The sequence below is a fragment of the Callospermophilus lateralis genome, chromosome 11 (genome assembly GCF_048772815.1).
Source record: "Callospermophilus lateralis isolate mCalLat2 chromosome 11, mCalLat2.hap1, whole genome shotgun sequence".
NCBI classification, from domain to species: Eukaryota; Metazoa; Chordata; class Mammalia; order Rodentia; family Sciuridae; genus Callospermophilus; species Callospermophilus lateralis.
Window position 1 is genome coordinate 59,133,846 of NC_135315.1, and position 16,907 is coordinate 59,150,752.

General features: G+C 37.4%; 1 protein-coding gene across 9 annotated transcripts in view; it reads right to left on the reverse strand.

The window, feature by feature from the left end:
• Positions 1-16,907, reverse strand: part of Pigl (phosphatidylinositol glycan anchor biosynthesis class L) — a 136,000-nt gene that overhangs the window by 32,829 nt on the left and 86,264 nt on the right. For 3 of the 9 annotated variants that reach the window (XM_076869943.1, XM_076869938.1, XM_076869946.1), the window contains one exon: positions 15,959-16,092. In XM_076869943.1, the coding sequence (XP_076726058.1) occupies positions 15,959-16,092 (134 nt within the window). Of the gene's footprint in view, positions 1-5,095; positions 10,030-15,958; positions 16,093-16,907 lie in introns of those variants that run through there. The other 6 variants (XM_076869944.1, XM_076869942.1, XM_076869947.2 and 3 more) reach the window with 3 other exon arrangements.

Here is a 16,907-nt window from a genome sequence, read left to right on the forward strand (position 1 = left end):
GTACAATGTGATATTTCAATATGTATACACAAATGTGTAATGATCAAAGCAGGGTAATTAGCATATCTAGCACCTTAAATATTTATCATTTATTTGGGAAGAACATTCAAAATCCTCTCTTCTAGCCAGCTATGATGGTGCATCCCTGTAAACCCAGTTACTCAACTTGGAAGGCTGAGGCAGGAGGAAGTGCAATTTTGAGGTTCACATGGGCAACCTAGTGAGACCCAGTATAAAAATAAACAGTTGGTGCATGCCTGTAATTCCAGTGGCTCTCAAGGCTGAAGCAGGAGGATCAAAGCCAGCCTCAACAAAAGCGAGGCGCTAAGCAACTCAGTGAGACCCTGTCTCTAAATAAAATACAAAACAGGGCTGGGGGATGTGACTCACTGGTTGAGTGCCCCTGAGTTCAATCCTTGGTAAAATAAATAATAGTAATAAAAAAAAATTTTAAAAAATAAAAAGGGGTGGGGGTATAGCTCAGGGATAAAGCTCCTGGGTTCAATCCAAAACAAAACACAAACCCAAAACCTCTCTAAATTGTTGTTAGCTATACCTACTGTGGTGTAGAACACTAGAACTTATTCTGTCAACCTTTTATCTATTAACTAACCTCTGCCCTTACCCTGTTATTCCACCACTGGCTCTCATATCAGTTTGAAATGTGGCACATATCACCAGCTGGTTTGTTGTTCTGTTTCTTGGATAAGTTTTATGCTACTCTCCATCCAGATAGTACAGTTTAACCCTAGCAATTTTTATTTTTTTAATATATATATATATTTTTAGTTGTGGATGAACACAATTCCTTATTTATTTATTTATCTATTTATATGTAGTGCTGAGGATTGAACCCAGTGCCTCACACATGCTAGGCAAGCACTTTACCACTGAGCCACAACCCCAGCACCTGCAATCTTATTTTTTTTGTTTGTCCAAATGGGATCTTGTCTTTACAGGTTTTTTTTTGTAAAGACAAAACTTTCTTTTTCTTTTCTTTTTCGCACTTGATTATTGCTGGTAGAAAGGAATGCTATTATTCTTGGCATTTTTTTTTTAATACTTTAGTAGAGCACATGCTAGGCAACCTCTTTACCACTGAGCTATACTCCCAGCCCTTGCTATAATGAACTTATTTAGGTTACCTTGATGAATTTCTAAGCTAGCCTGCCGAAACTATCCCTCTGCAGTGGGACGGTTTGGCCAGTGAGGTCACTGGCCAAAGTCAGACACTACTATTGGTCCCATAAGTGGAAATTGTCTTACTTTAAGTCTCCTGAGCCACCATCAAGTGGAAATTTCCTGCTTGTTTGGAAGGAAGAATTTGATACCAGCCAAGAGGAGCTCTGACTAAGACAGTAAGTAGGGATGTTGCATGCCTTGGGTAGCATCCTAGCTGCCCTGGAGTTGAGTCCTTGCCTGGAGAACAAGCCAAATGCAGGCCTCCACCCATGTGGTGCCCCTGTCTCCTCTCTTTTCCCAGAAACTGCCTTTCCTATGATATTCCTACACATGCCCCATTGAGGAATTTGGAGACTTGTTTGTTCCAACTTTTTTTTTTTTTTTCCTTCTGAATTCATAAAGGAAGGAAACAAGGACTATAAGAACTTCTGAGGTCAGATTCATCTAGCTATAGTTGGTGGAAGTCCAAATGCTGAGATTCTTTCCGGTCCCTTTCCTGAAAAGGAAATCAACCTCCATTTCTTTAAACCTCAAGGTACAAAGGTCAGTGCTTACGTTTGTGAGTGATGAAAAGCTCAAGGAATATCTGTTGACTCTCTGTTCTGCCATTTTTGGGGCAGGAGGATCAGGACAAAGTTCCAGGTCACTATGATGATTCTAATTTCAGGTTAACATAAAGGATATTCCACCTTTTTAAAAAATTTTATTTAGTTGTACATGGACACGATATCTTTATTTTATTTATTTTTAAGCAGGGCTGAGGATCTAACCCAGTGCCTCACATGTTCTAGGCAGGTGTTTTACAACTTAACTACACACCCCCGCCCCAATTTTCCAGGTTTTGCTGTTTCCTGGGGTTACCTTCCATTCAATAATATCATATGATTATTTCCATCAACTTGACCCAAAACCTCAAGAGAACTAACACTGGCAATTCTGAGCTTGTAAGTTCTGACTTTTTATAGATAACTAGAATTCTTGCCTTTGTGACCTCACTTCTCTGAAACTTCTTCGCTTTCTCCCAGGTGGAACTTAGTAAAACTGTTTGTCATTCAGCTTTTAATTGCTGGTCACTTAATTTCAAAATCATGATCATATTTTCAGCATGGATAGGAATCTCATTGGCAGGATAAGGCTGCAGGTGGTACACACAAGGGTCAGCAATCTTCAGAGGGATAGTTCTATTCAAATGGATTTTTCAGTTTTGTCTTAATTTCTGTATTTTGGCTGCTACTGAAGTAGAATAGTGTTTCATGTGTTTTGGCCAAATGGCCAAAGGTTTCCTCTTTTGTGAATTTTCTATCCTTAATCCTTGGTGTGTGTGTGTGTGTGTGTGTGTGTGTGTGTTGAGGAGGGGCGGGTACTAGGGATTGAACCCAGGGGTGCTTTATCACTGAGCTACATCCTTAGCTGTTTTTGAGACAGGGTCTCTATGTTCCCCAGGCTGGCCTTGAACTTGGGATCTTTTTGCCTCAGCCTCTGGAGTAGCTGGGATTATAGGTGTTCACCATCAAGGCCTTAAACTGTTTTTCTTTGAGGACATTTGTTAAGGATATTAGTACAGCTAATACATGTTACTATATATTTTTTTAAAAAAACATTGTCTTAGTGGCAGAGAGTTTGCCTAGCATCAAGGTTCTAGGTTCACTCCCCAGCAACCCCCCCCACCCCCCCAAAAAAAAATAAAGCTTCACTGTGAAATCTCCTTTCCTTCACCTTTATGGATTTGCAGCCTGGCTTGGTAAGGTCAATCATATTCCAAGTATGTGTGTGTGTGCATTTAGTCTTCAAAATTTCTTAAATGATATTTTAGTTTTTATAGTGTTTTAATTCATCTAGAATGTATTTTGGTATATGCTATGATGTTGGGAGTCTTTACTTCTTTCCCAGTGCACGGCCAACCATCTTGACATCATTTTCTCCAATGAATTGAAATGTCACTTTTATCATGTAGTTTTCTCAACAATTTGTTTCTGGATTTTTCTCTTCGATTCAACATCTATTTACTCTTGGGCCTATATTTTACTGTTTTGACTGCAATGGCTTTATATATTTTAATATATAGAAAGGCAGGCCTCACATTACTGTCCTTTTTATTATTTATATTCTGACTATTCTTGGATAGTTCTTTTTTGAATATATTTTTATTTTATATTAAAATTTATTTTCTTTTATTTTATGGTACTATGGATCAAACCCAGGACCTTGTGCATAGAAAACTGCTCCAGTTCATATAAAAAACATGACCAGAGGCAAGTGCTCTACAGCTAAGCTATATTCCCAACCCAAAGTAACTTTTTTTTTTTCCTTTTTCTTTTTGGTGGTACTTGGGATGAAACCCAGGACCTTATATTTACCAATGAGGTAAATCTTTAAGTACTGAGAAACCATCAAACTGTTTTACACAGCAGCTGTACCACTTTACATTCCCATCAGCAAGTATGAAGGCTCCAGTTGTTATTAACATCTTTTTTTTTTTGGTACCAGGGATTGAACTCAGGGACTGTATCACTGAGTCACATCCCAGTCCTATTATTTTTTTTAATTATTATTATTATTATTATTTTTTAGTTACATATGGACATAATACCTTTATTTTATTTTAATGTGGTACTAAGGATCAAATCTGGTACCTCACATTTGCAAGGCAAGTGCTCTACCACTTAGCCACAACCCCAGCCCTATTATGTATATTTTATTTACAGACAGGGTCAGAGTTGCTTAGTGCCTCGCTTTTGCTAAGGCTGGCTTTGATCCTCCTGCCTCAGCCTCCTGTCCCACTGGGATTACAGGATTACGCCTGGCTCACATATTCACCAACACTTATTTTCCTTTTAAAATTTTATCTTAGTGGGTGTCAAATGGATTCTTATGGAGGTTTTGATTTGTATTCTATTAGTAACTAGTGATGTTCTTGTGCTTGTTGGGTATCTATATATCTTCTTTGGAGAAATGTAATTCAAGTCCTTTACCTACCTAAAATTTTGTTGTTGTTGTTTAGTTGCAAGATTGCTTTGCATAATCTGGATACAAGACCTTTGTCAGATAGATAGAAGATTTGAAATATTTTCTCCCATTTCGCTTTCATGATAGTGTCCTTTGATGTACACAAATTTCATTTTTTTTCTTTTGTTGCTTGTGCTTTTAGTGTTATATTTAGACAGATTTTAGCATTAGCTAAAGTCGACCTTTAGTATTATATTTAGGAAACCACTGTCTATTACAAGGTCAGAAAGATCTATAACTATGTTATCTCTTAAGAGTTGTACAGTTTTGGGGCTGGGGATGTGGCTCAAGTGGTAGCGCGCTCGCCTGGCATGCGTGAGGCCCGGGTTCGATCCTCAGCACCACATACAAACAAAGATGTTGTGTCCGCAGAAAAACTGAAAAAAAATAAATATTAAAAATTTTCTCTCTCTCTTTAATAATAATAATAAAAAAGAGTTGTACAGTTTTAATTGTAGTAACTTTTCAAATTGGAAAGTGTGAGTCTTTAAAGAACTTTCTTTTTCCAGATTATTTAGGCTTCTGATTCTCTTGGAATTCCATATAAACTTTAGAATCAGCTTGTAAATTTTCGTTAAAAAATGACTGAAATTTTAATAGTAATTGTAAAATTTATATAAATCTTCCTTAGGCTAAGGGTGTAGCTCAGCCTAGCATATGTGAGGCCTTGGGTTGGATCCTCAGGACCACTATAAACAAATAAACTAACCAACCAACCTTGTATTTTTATGCTGAAGTTATTTCTTGATTTAAGTTCTTGACATTCTATTTTCATTTCTGTCAAGTAATAGCCAATATAAGAAATCTAAAATTCTCTCATTTATTATAGACTTTATTAGTATTTCTTGAGTTTCTAACACAGTTGTCTTTTCTTTTTTTCTTTCTTTCTTTCTTTCTTTTTTTTTTTTTTTGTGTGTGTGTGTGGTGCTGGGGATTGAAGCTAGGGCCTTGTGCATGTAAGGCAAGCACTCTACCAACTGAGCTGTATTCCCAGCCCCCACAGTTGTCTTTTCTAATACTTATACCAGTTTTTTATTTTTCCGTGTCCCTTTATCAGCTTGATCCTTCAAAACATGGATATTTTTCTTTGAAAAATGAAATAAGCCAACACATGGAAACTCTAATTAAGGAAAAAAGAAAAAAAAAGTATAGTTATTGAGAAAAGAATGGATAAATAGCCATAAAAGTGAAAATTCTACCTTGAGTTAGTTTTAATCTGCTGGATTTTGGTAGGGTCTTCATTATTTATATATATATATATATATTTTCCTCCTATTTTTCTTAGGAGTTGTTATCAGGAATAATGGCTGCATCTTGTCATCTTAAAGCATCTATTAAGTAAATGAATATAGTTTTTCTTTTTAACTTGCTGATATAATGAATTACTTTAATGGATTTCCCTGAGTAGAACCATTCTTGCATTCCTGGAATAATACCCTACTTGATTGTAGAGTAGTGATTCTTTTGTTGCATTGTTGGATTCAATTTGCTAATCTTTTATATTTTTGCATCCATATTCACAATAAAATTGTCAGTTTTCTTTTTTTTTGTGGTAATTCATGTTTTATCTATGAATTGGAGGAATTGTCTATTTTATGCTTTAAACAGTAGTAAAACCATCTGGGCTAGGAACATCTTATAATTGGTAAATCTATTACAATTGCCTTCCTAATTTCTCCAGTGGCTGTTGGCTCTGTTCTTTTTTTTTTTTTGTTGTTGTTGGTACTGGGGATTGAACTCAGGGGTACTCACTACTGAGCCACATCCCCAGACCTATTTTGTATTTTATTTATTTAAAAAATAGTTTTGTCATAATCTCTTTTTTAAGTACTAGGGAATTGAACTAATGGATCCACATCCCCAGCACCGCCCCCTTTTTTATTTTGAGACAGTCTCACTAAGCTGCTGAGAGCCTCGCTGAGTTGCTGAGGCTGGCTTTGAACTTGTGATCCTCCTGCCTCAGCCTCCTTTGCTGTGATTTGGGAGTCTGCTAGCATGCCAACTCATAATCTATTCTATTGGTGTGTCCGCAGTTTATTTAATGAACCCTTAATTGAGAGACCTCTGAACCAGTTCAGTATTTTACTATTAGAAATAGTGTTTTGGGGCTGGGGATGTGGCTCAAGTGGTAGAGCACTTGCCTAGCATGCGAGAGGCACTGGGTTCGATTCTCAGCACCACATAAAAACCAAATAAAGATATTGTGTCCACCTAAAACTAAAAAATAAATTAAAAAAAAGAGAAATAAATAGTGTTTGGGGGCTGGGGTTGTAGGTCAGTGGTAGAGCATTTGCCTAGCATGTGTGAGGCACTGCGTTCAATCCTCTGCCCCTAAAATAAAGATATTGTGTTCATCTACAATTAAAAAAAAATATATAAAAAAAAGTAGCGTTTCAATGTCTATTTTGACATACCTCTTTAGTCATGTGGAGTAAATCTATAGTATAAATTCATGGATATGGTAATGCTGGATCAAAGCATATGCAATTTTGGGGCTGGGTTTGTGGCTTAGTGGTAGAGTGCTTGCCTAGCACTGGATTCGAGCCTCAGCACCACATAAAAATAAAGATATTGTGTCTATCTACAACTAAAAATATTTTTTAAAAAAAGTGTATATAAGTTTTCTAGAAATTACCAAATTGTCTTCCATAATTTTATACGTCCACCAGCAATGTAAAAACAGCTAGCTTTTCTTTAATTAATCGGATTTTTTTACGTGTGACATTATATTGGCTATACAAAATTATTTTGGCTTCACATTGTAACAAAAGTATTTCTCTTGGGCCTGGGGTTGTGGCTCAGCTGTAGAGCGCTCACCTAGCACGTGTGAGGCCCTGGGTTTGATCCTCAGCACCACATAAAAATAAATAAAAATAAAGATATTTTTAAAAAAGTATTTCTCACATCAAAACTATTCATAGGGCTGGGTGTGGTGGCACATGCCTATAATCCCAGCAGCTTGGGAGTCTAAGGCAGAAGGATTGTTAATTCAAATCAGCTTTAGGAACTTAGCGAGGTCTTAAATCACTCAGTGAGACCCCTGTCTCTAAATAAAATATAAAAAAGTGGGGCTGGGATTGTGGCTCAGTGGTAGAGCACTTGCCTAGCATGTGTGAGGCATTGGGTTCAATCCTCAAAACCATATAAAAATAAATTAATTAATAAAATAAAGATATATTAAAAATAAAAGGTCCATCAACATCTAAAGAAAAAAAAAAAAAAGGGACTGTGGATGTGGCTCACTAGTTAAGTAACACTGGGTTCATTCCCCAGTATGCTCCACACCTCCCCCAAAAACCCTATTCATAGAAGGGTGAGGTGGCACACACCTGTAATCCAAGCAACTTGGAAGACTGAAGCAGTTTGAGGCTAGCCTCCAGCAACTTAGGGATACCCTTTCTCAAAATAAAAAATAACAAGGGCTGGGGATGTACCAAAACAAAACAATACTTATTCATAAACAACAATAAATCTTTTATAACTGTAAATATCCACTGTTGAAAGATGACCTTCCTAGTTAAGTATTTACCTATGGATTTAGATATCAAATATATATCTACTTATATATTTGCATGTTATATATTTGTATATTCATTTAATAAATTTTTAATATATTATGAACATTTCCTTTGTTACAAAACTATTACATCACTGGATTTTTCCAGTACTGCTATTGTAAGTAATAGTATGATGATCTTTGTGTGTGTCATTTTCACTTTTTAAGTATTTCCTTGGATCAGAAAGGAAAGACTAATTTAGTGTTTGTCTTCCTAGTAGCAAGACAGAGGTAACCCACTGCCACCACATTCCAGCAAATGTTAGTAGCTTGCTTTTGGTCATACTTTTATGTGGAAGATTTTAGGAGATATTGACAAATTTTCAGTAGACAAATCACACAACCAGATTTGCTTTTTCAATTTCAGCTTCAGGGCCTAATAGTTCTGTCAGTCTCATGTGGTCTTAGGAGGCATATAAAATAATGGTGACATTGAGTAAAGTGGTACAAGGTGGGTGGAGAGTCTAAACAAGCAGATCTCCAACCTGTTGCTATGAAGGAAGCAATTCCCCGGTTTTATGTTGCAGGTAGGGGATACTCACTGGGCAGGCAAAGCACACCAGGATCTTTTGTCTCAGGACTTTTATGTATGTTAGTCCTTATGCTTAATGCCTCCTTGATTATTTCTCAGAAAAACAACAGCAGCTAATCTTTCCTGGCACCGAGAGCTAGATTCTTTGTTATGTACCCTAAGACATCCTTTTGTTCCCTTCTCTGAAGTTAAACCATTATTCTTCCCCATTTTGCAGATGAGAGAATTGAGATAGAGAATCTCGTGTCTTGTCATAGGTATGTTGCTTGTCTTCTGGCTTCAAACCTAGAGTCACTTGCCTCTGTCTTCACAACTAAGCTTTCCTGTCTCAAGCCACTTTTCTGGACCATGAGTTGGACTTTGCCTATAGCTTACAAGCCAATCCTCTCAGAAAGTTTTATTTGTTGAACCGTTTAAAGACATCAGGTTCTTAAGTTGTTTTTTTTTAAAGTTCCAGATTTATCTTCCTATTTCCTACTTCTCCCAAGACTGAGCTGAGATATTTAGTTATAAGCTGTTTGAGAGTCAGGCTCAGGCAGTTTGTTCTGCATACAACAGAGCCCATCATTGTGAAGGACACTTGGGTACATCAATCCATGATTGTCATGTTAAATAGAGGATGATTTCTCCAGCTCCGATAAAAAGGTAAACCAGCCAGAAAAAAATTTAGGGAATTATGGTTGAACTAATTCAACAGACTGTAATATTTGTGTGTGTGTGTGTGTGCGCGCACACACACATGCTATTCTTTTTTAGTACTGGGAATTGAACCCAGGGGTACTTTACCACTGAGCTACATCCTCAGTTCTTTTTTATTTTATATTTTTGAGATACAGTCTTGTTAAGTTGCTGAGGCTGACCTTGAACTTGGGATCCTCCTGCCTCAGCCTCTCAAATTGCTGGGATTATAGGTGTGCATCACTGCACCTGGCTCATGTATTTTCAGTAAATCTATGATTTGGACATGTCTCCTGGCATCCATGTGTTGGACATATGGTCCCCAATGCATCAGTGTTAAGAGGTAGGATCTTTGGGAGAGGACTGGGTCATTTACAGATTAATGAATTATCATGGGAGTAGCTTTGTTATAGAAATAAGCAATTTGGCTCACTTACTCTATCTTGCCCGGTGCCTTATGCAGGAAGCTCTTCATTAAATGTCAAGCAGAAGCCTATGTCTTGCTCCCAGCTTCCAGAATCAAGAGTTAAATAAACCTCAGTTCTTTATAAATTACTCAATCTGTGGTATTCAGTTATACCAACCCAAAACTAAGACAGCCTACTTCAGAAGCAATTAAAGATCCTACCTGTAAGTGTTTTTAGTACATTCTGCGTTCATTTGTGATAACAGCAATTTGTCTGGGCTCTGTGCTAGGTGTTTGACATACGCTTTGTCATTATGCAAATTATTTTTCACAAGAATTTGAATTATCCTTGGGTTGGTTTGTTTTCAGTTCTTCATTCCACCCTGCCCCCCTCACCAGAGGAAGAAGCCAGAGTTTGGGTAGCCCATTGGCCAACAGGGTCTCCCTTTGCAGAGGCACTTAGCTGGGAACTCCTTTGACTCAGGAAGATAAGCCATCTCCAGGCAGGCCCCTTGTCTTCCTGATTTACTTTTCTCCTTTGTTCCTTAGATCTGAAAACTCTTCAAAGCCTCAGAGGAAGTGCAGTGAGTTGATTCTCATGTACCTGGAGAAGAGAATATAGAGGCGGCGGAACCAGAGGAGTTGGCTTCCATGGCAGTACATGGCTCTCTAGAAGAATCAAAGGGGACCAGTTATGGACATTTGATCTGGAGCTATTTCTATTACTTTCAGAGTTGTTTCCTCATCTGAAATCCCTCCTCCCACTAATATACTTTGTTGTATAGCATTATTTGGTTTTGTTCTATAGCCCATGAACCTCTCAGGATTGACCTTCCCTTCTCATCTCCTACTTACTTCATTGTGATTAAAGCAGATGATGCTAAGGGTAGCTAAAGCATTTACTATTGGCACAACAGTCTACAATCATCATCTGAATGTGAATAACCGTGTTATTCTAATAATATTATGTACTATTATTATTGCTTTTTTTTCCCCCAGTAAGTAGATGAGGACACTCATTAATCTCAAATAGCTAGTAGGTAGCAGAGCTGAGATTCAAACCCAGAGCCATCTGATGGACTCTAGAGCCTCATTTTGCTCTGCTACCTTACCTATACAACACAAACAGAGGTGTCCGAGGGGAAGCAGGCTAGAATGCTATGCCCAGACTTCTCTGAATTAGGTAAACTGGAAGACATAATCACTATTGGGAAAAAAAAAAAAGGAAGGTATACAGGTATGGGTTAGTCTTCCCACCTAACAGAGGAAATGTATATTTTCTTGTTATTTGGACCTAGTACAGTTCCATTTTTAAACAGATCATGGTAACTGGTTTAACTATGTAGGACATATATATAAAAAATTGCTATTGTTCTCTAAGTACCATAACTTAACTAAGTTAATATTATTGCAAACCTTTATGTAATCCTTAATGTAAATGTAAATATTTATTGTCAGAATATATGTGGTTTTAGAGCTATAAACATACTTGTGATAATCATGATTTGGATGGTAAAGGGAATCGGAATAGAACTATCTCACTATACAATCTAGGCAAAATGTTACATAGTATTTTTTCCACAGCAAACACAATGAAAATTATAAGTGAAATTTACTATCAGAAAACAAAAAGGAGGGGCTGGGGATGTGGCTCAAGTGGTAGCACACTCGCCTAGCAAGCGTGAGGCACTGGATTCAATTCTCAGCACCACATAAATGTAAAATAAAGATATTGTGTCCACCTAAAAAAACTAAAACAAAACAAAACAAACAAAAAGGACACATGAACTCAAGAGAATAATGTTAACATTTTGAAAACCATAATAAAAATAAAATGTTTATTTATTTAAAAAAATATTTTTTTAGTTGTCAATGGACCTTTATTTTATTTACATGTGGTGCCGAGAATCAAAATGTTTACAAAAACACTGGGAGAGGGCTGGGGATGTGGCTCAGGCGGTAATGCGATTGCCTGGCATGCGCAGGGTGCTGGGTTGGATCCTCATAAAATAAAATAGGGATGTTGTGTCTACCGAAAACTGAAAAATAAAAATATTAAAAAAGAAAAAACACTGGGAGAAAGGATAACCGGATGACCTTTGTAGTCCAAACCATACTTGATCTGTCAGCTTGGAACAGATTCTAAGTTAAAAGGGTTTCCCACAGTATAGTGCCCAAGTGTTTAAATCTTTCAATGACTTTTAACATTCCTTCAATAAGATGGGCACTTACAAAAATTATTCATTGTCGGGGCTGGGTTGTGGCTCAGTGATAGAGCACTTGCCTGGCATGTGTGAGGCCCTGGGTTCAATCTTTAGCACCACATATAAAGTAAAAGTCCATTTACCACTAAAAACATAATAATAATAAAAAATTATTCATTGTTTTTTAACAACTGTATTTTTTATTTTTATTTTTTTGGGCACTAGGAATTGAACTCAGGGGTCCCTGACCACTGAGCCACATCCTAAGCCCTATTTTGTATTTTATTTAGAGACAGGGTCTTACTGAGTTGCTTAGTACCTGGCTTTGAACTCATGATCCTCTTGCCTCAGCCTCCTGAGCTGCTGGGATTACAGGCATGCACCAAGTGTATGCCCAGCTACCAAGTGTATTTTTTAAATTACTGTTTTTGCTCAAAAGTTAGAAGGAAGAACCCCATAAAAATCAAAATCGGGTATAAAGTTTTGTGTTTCTGCTTTTGGAGCATTATCACTAAATATTCTTCAAAATAAGGCTAGCTGACTATTTCATTCATCTGCTGAATATTGTTCCTATTTTAGCTACTCTAAATTATACTATGAGGAGCTGGGGTTGTGGTTCAGCAGTAGAGTGCTCGCCTAGCATGTGCAAGGCCTTGGGTTCGATCCTCAGCACCACATATAAATAAATAAAATAAAGGTATTATGTCTAACTACAACTAAAAAAATAAATATTTAAAAATTATACTAATGAAAGCTATGGTTATAGCTCAGTAGTAGAGTGCTTGCCTAGCACATGTGAGGTACTGGGTTCGATCCTCAGCACCACATAAAAATGAATAAATAAAATAAAGGTATTGTGTCCATGTACAATTAAAAAAAAGTTTTTAAAAATTATACTAATGATAACATTGCATATAAGTTCCTGGACACATCTCTGTTCATTTCCTTAGGATAAAATTCTAAAAGTATAAATTATTGGATGAGAGTTTCTATAAATAGTATAATTAGTTATATTTTAAAAGAAAAAGATAAAATTCACATTAAATTCCACCACCTAGATACTCTATAAATCTGTTCTGTAACCTGTTGTTTTTTGCTTAATGTATCAAAAACATGCAAAGGTAAGAACAATTTCTGAAACCCCTTTTGACATTCATTACTTTTGTTTCCTTGAAAGGCTGTAACAATTTATAAACCCATTTCATTTAAAGCTTCAGTAATGATCTTTTCCACTTTGCTAGCAAATAAGTTCAAATAAGTTACTTGTTCTTTCTTTTCCACTCCTCCCCTTCTTTTCTCCCTCTCTTCCCCCTTCTCCCTTTTCTTTCTTTCTCCTTCCCTCTCTTTTTCTTTCCTTCACCGGGGATTGAAGTCAGGGTGTTCTACCTCTGAGCTAAACCCCCAACCCCCCCCCCCCTTTTTAAATATTTTATTTACATTTTAGTTTTTGGCAGAGACAACATCTTTGTTTGTATGTGGTGCTGAGGATCCAACCCGGGCCACACCCATGCCAGGGGAGCGTGCTACCTTACCGCTTGAGCCACATCCCCAGCCCCACCCTTTTTGTTTTTTAATTTTGATACAGGGTCTCAGTACATTCATAAGGTTGACCTCGAATTTGCGATCTTTCTGCCCTTGGTCTTCAGGTTGCTAGGATTACAGGCATGTGACACAGTGCCTGGCTCTTTAATTTTCTTATTCTCAAAATACTTTGGCTGTTCTTACTTGGTCAAGATTCGACAAATTTATGCTTCCTGTTCCATATTGTAGTCATGGTAGAAAAATATAAAGAGGATTAAAAAAAAAGATGCAGATGGGTCAAAACTAAAACCAACAGTATCATGAACCTACAAAATATAAACAAGTATGAGTGGTTGAAGTGGAGGGCTCACTGACTGAAGGCCCAGGAAGATTGGGGGCATTGTGGGTTCTGCTAGACTGGGGACGCAAACTTGAAGCTGTGAGTCAGGGAGATTGAGGCAAAACTACCTTTGTTTCAGGTTTCACACTACAGAAAAATTATCCTTCTAGTGATGTATTTAATGCCACATTTTCTTATTTTATGCTTTGATAAAAGCATAAAATAATTGATCACAAAACAGTTACATTAAAAAATCAACAACAAAGGAATATTCTCATTATTTGTGGCCATTCTATAAAGTCACTAGAACACTGAATTAGTGAATACTGGACTACTGCTAATTCCTGTGAGCCTCTGGTCACATTTTCATTAAAACATCAATATATAACATTGTTTTATGTGTGTTCCTGTTTAAAGAGAAATTATTTAATATATACTTTGCTGATTGATTTACACTGAACTAGTGCCAATTGCACTAGAACTCATGTGTGTGATGAAGCTTATCTAATATATCTATTTTTTCCATAAGGCCTATCATAGCCTCTTTTGTTTAAGGACACTAGACAGCTTCAGCCTTGTATTTCAGACTTAAACAACAACAACAACAACAACAACAACAAAACCTGAGCTACATCCCCAGCCCTTAGAGATAGGGTTTTGCTAAGTTGCCCAGCTGGCCTTGGAAGTTGTGATCCTCCTGAGTGTGTACCACTGCGCCTGGCTACTTCAGTCATTTTAAACAGTAAAATCAACAAAAATCATAAAATAAGAAAATGTGGCATTAAATACATCACTAAAAGGATACTTTTTCTGTAGTATGAGACTGAAACAAGGTAGTTTTGCCTCAATCTTCCTGGAAACATGCATGTGTGGCTCAAATTTTTCATTGCTTTTTAAATGACTATGTCAGTGCTCACAAAAGCAAAAAATAAGAAATAAAAATTGCCCATATTCCCACCATTCAGAAGTAATCATTGTTAATATGTTGGGCTATATGCTTGTATTATTTGAGATCACACTAGAATTGATTTTGGAGTTACAGATAAATTTTTGTAAGTAGGCAAAAATGGAACTGCAAATAATAAAGATTGAAAAACACATCTGCAAACTCTAACATACATCCCTGAAACCTCATGGATTGAAAAGAAACTCACAATGGAAACTTAAAGGATTACATTAAAGGAAATTAATAGTATTAATGTATGTTTTTGTTTGTTTGTTTGTTTTTTAAAGAGAGAGAAAATTTTAATTTTTTTTTTTTTTTTTTTTAGTTTTCGGCGGGCACAACATCCTTGTTTGTATGTGGTGCTGAGGATCGAACTCGGGCTGCACGCATGCCAGGTGAGTGTGCCACTGCTTGAGCCACATCCCCAGCCCCTTAATGTATGGTTTTTTTTAAAAAAAATTTTTAGTTGTAGATGGACACAATATTTTTATTTATTTGTTTTTATGTGGTGCTGAGGGTGGAACCCAGGGCCTCACATGGTGAGGCAAGCACTCTACTACTGAGCTACAACCCCAGCCCTAAAGTATATATTTTTTTAAAGATTGAAAATAAAAAGAAGCCTAACCTTTCAAAACAAAAAACAAAAAACAAACCCAGAATAAAACATGAATAGAGTAGGACAGAAATAATAATGAAAAAAAATTAATGAATTTAAAGCAACAAGAGAGGATTAATATTTCTGCTCAACATACATTCTAAGCATCTAGCAAAGTGCCTTTTAGTAGGAATAAATGCTTATTGTGGAAAATTGAGAAAATAAGGCTACCTGTGTCTCTGAGGTGGACTTAAGTCTACTACAGATTGTACCTGGAGACAAATTGAGCTCGTCTCATCTCCTCATCTCTAATGATTCTGACAATCACCTGCCCAACTGACAGCTAAACTTTCACTAGGAGGGCATGGGTGGGTCTGGCTCTTCCTCAGTTGGCAAATGGGCTTTCAGCTGTCTGCCCCACTGGCTCTTTACAGAGGATCCTGGAAGGTCTGAATTCCTTTTAGACTCAAGCTAGGAGCACTGGAAGATCTGAAATGTCTAATGATCAGGAATTTATGACATATTTATGGTATATCTATACAAATGAATTATAGGCAGGCATTACAGTTGGAACACTTAGTGACATAGGAGAAAATAATCATAATATTTTGTTAAAAAAAGCAGATTTTAAACAGTAAACAAAGTGTGATCCCATTATATAATAGTAGCATGTAGCCCAACATGTTAATGATGATTACTTCTGAGTGGTAGGACTGTGGATAATTTTTATTTCTTACTTTTATTTTCTTGATTCTCTACAAGGAGTATATGTAATTTAGTTCTTTGTTGTTTTATTGTAATCAGGAAAAAAGTTCAAAGTCATTGAAAATTTCTGCCTGCCAAGGTCTAGCTGGCTTAGTAGTAAAACTCAGGGGGAGATGCTAAGCTGCTGTGAAAGGACTATGGGAATTGCCTCTGCAGAGCAGAATTTTGAGAAGCCAAGAGGCCTGGCCCAGATCTGACTAAGGTGTCCAGGAATTTGCAATCCTCACCTTTGCCTGTGCCACTTCTTCGCTGGTGAGCACGAAGAGGATGTCCTGAGTATGCAGCAGAGACCACAGCAGGTCCAGGAGGAAGAGATACTTGCGCAGCACATTCACAGACTGAAGTGTGAGCACAGAACACCCTGGTGGGGAGGGGATGGGGAAAAGTAAAGAGCCTTGTTGCTCCCAGTCAGATTTTCCCCTGAAAACTCCCACACCAGTTGCTAGGTGTCTTCACAGCACCAAAGCTGCTCTTTGCCCATTATTCCTTCAGAGAGGAAGAGTGAAAGGGCCACAGGAGACCTGGCTGGCTACCCTCTACCTCACTCTGTGTCTTATTGAGAAGAGATGGGCAGCTAGAGATCGGGATCTGGCTACCTCAAGGCCGAGGGAAACAGGAATTTCTATACTGGGGAGCTAGAGACATATTTCTAGCTCTGTTGCTCAAGAACTGATCCAAAACTAACTGCTCAAGAACTTGGGAAAGCCCCTTAGCTGCTCTGAATCTGTCTTCCTCCCTCTCTTCTTCCCTTCCCAGCCTGCTTTGATCTTCTGGTCTCAAGTGTCTTCCAGCCTTAGGCTCCCAAGTAGCTGGGACTAAGATGCCACTGAATCTGGCTTTTTTTTTTTTTTTTTTAATATTTTTTGAGTTGTAGATGGACATAATATATTTATTTATTTATTTTTATGTGGTGTTGAGGATGGAACCCAGTGCCTCATATGTGCAAGGCAGGTGCTCTACTACTGAGCTACAGCCCCAGCCCTGAATCTGGCTTTTGTGTGTGTATGTGAGGGGAGGGGGAGGGTACTGGGAATTGAACACAGGGATGCTTTTTCACTGAGTTCCATGCCAGTTCTTTTTATTTTGTTTTGAGACAGGATCTAAGTTGCTGAGGCTGGCCTTGAACTTGTGATCCTCTTGCCTCAGCCTCCTAGGTGGCTGGAATTATAGGTGTGC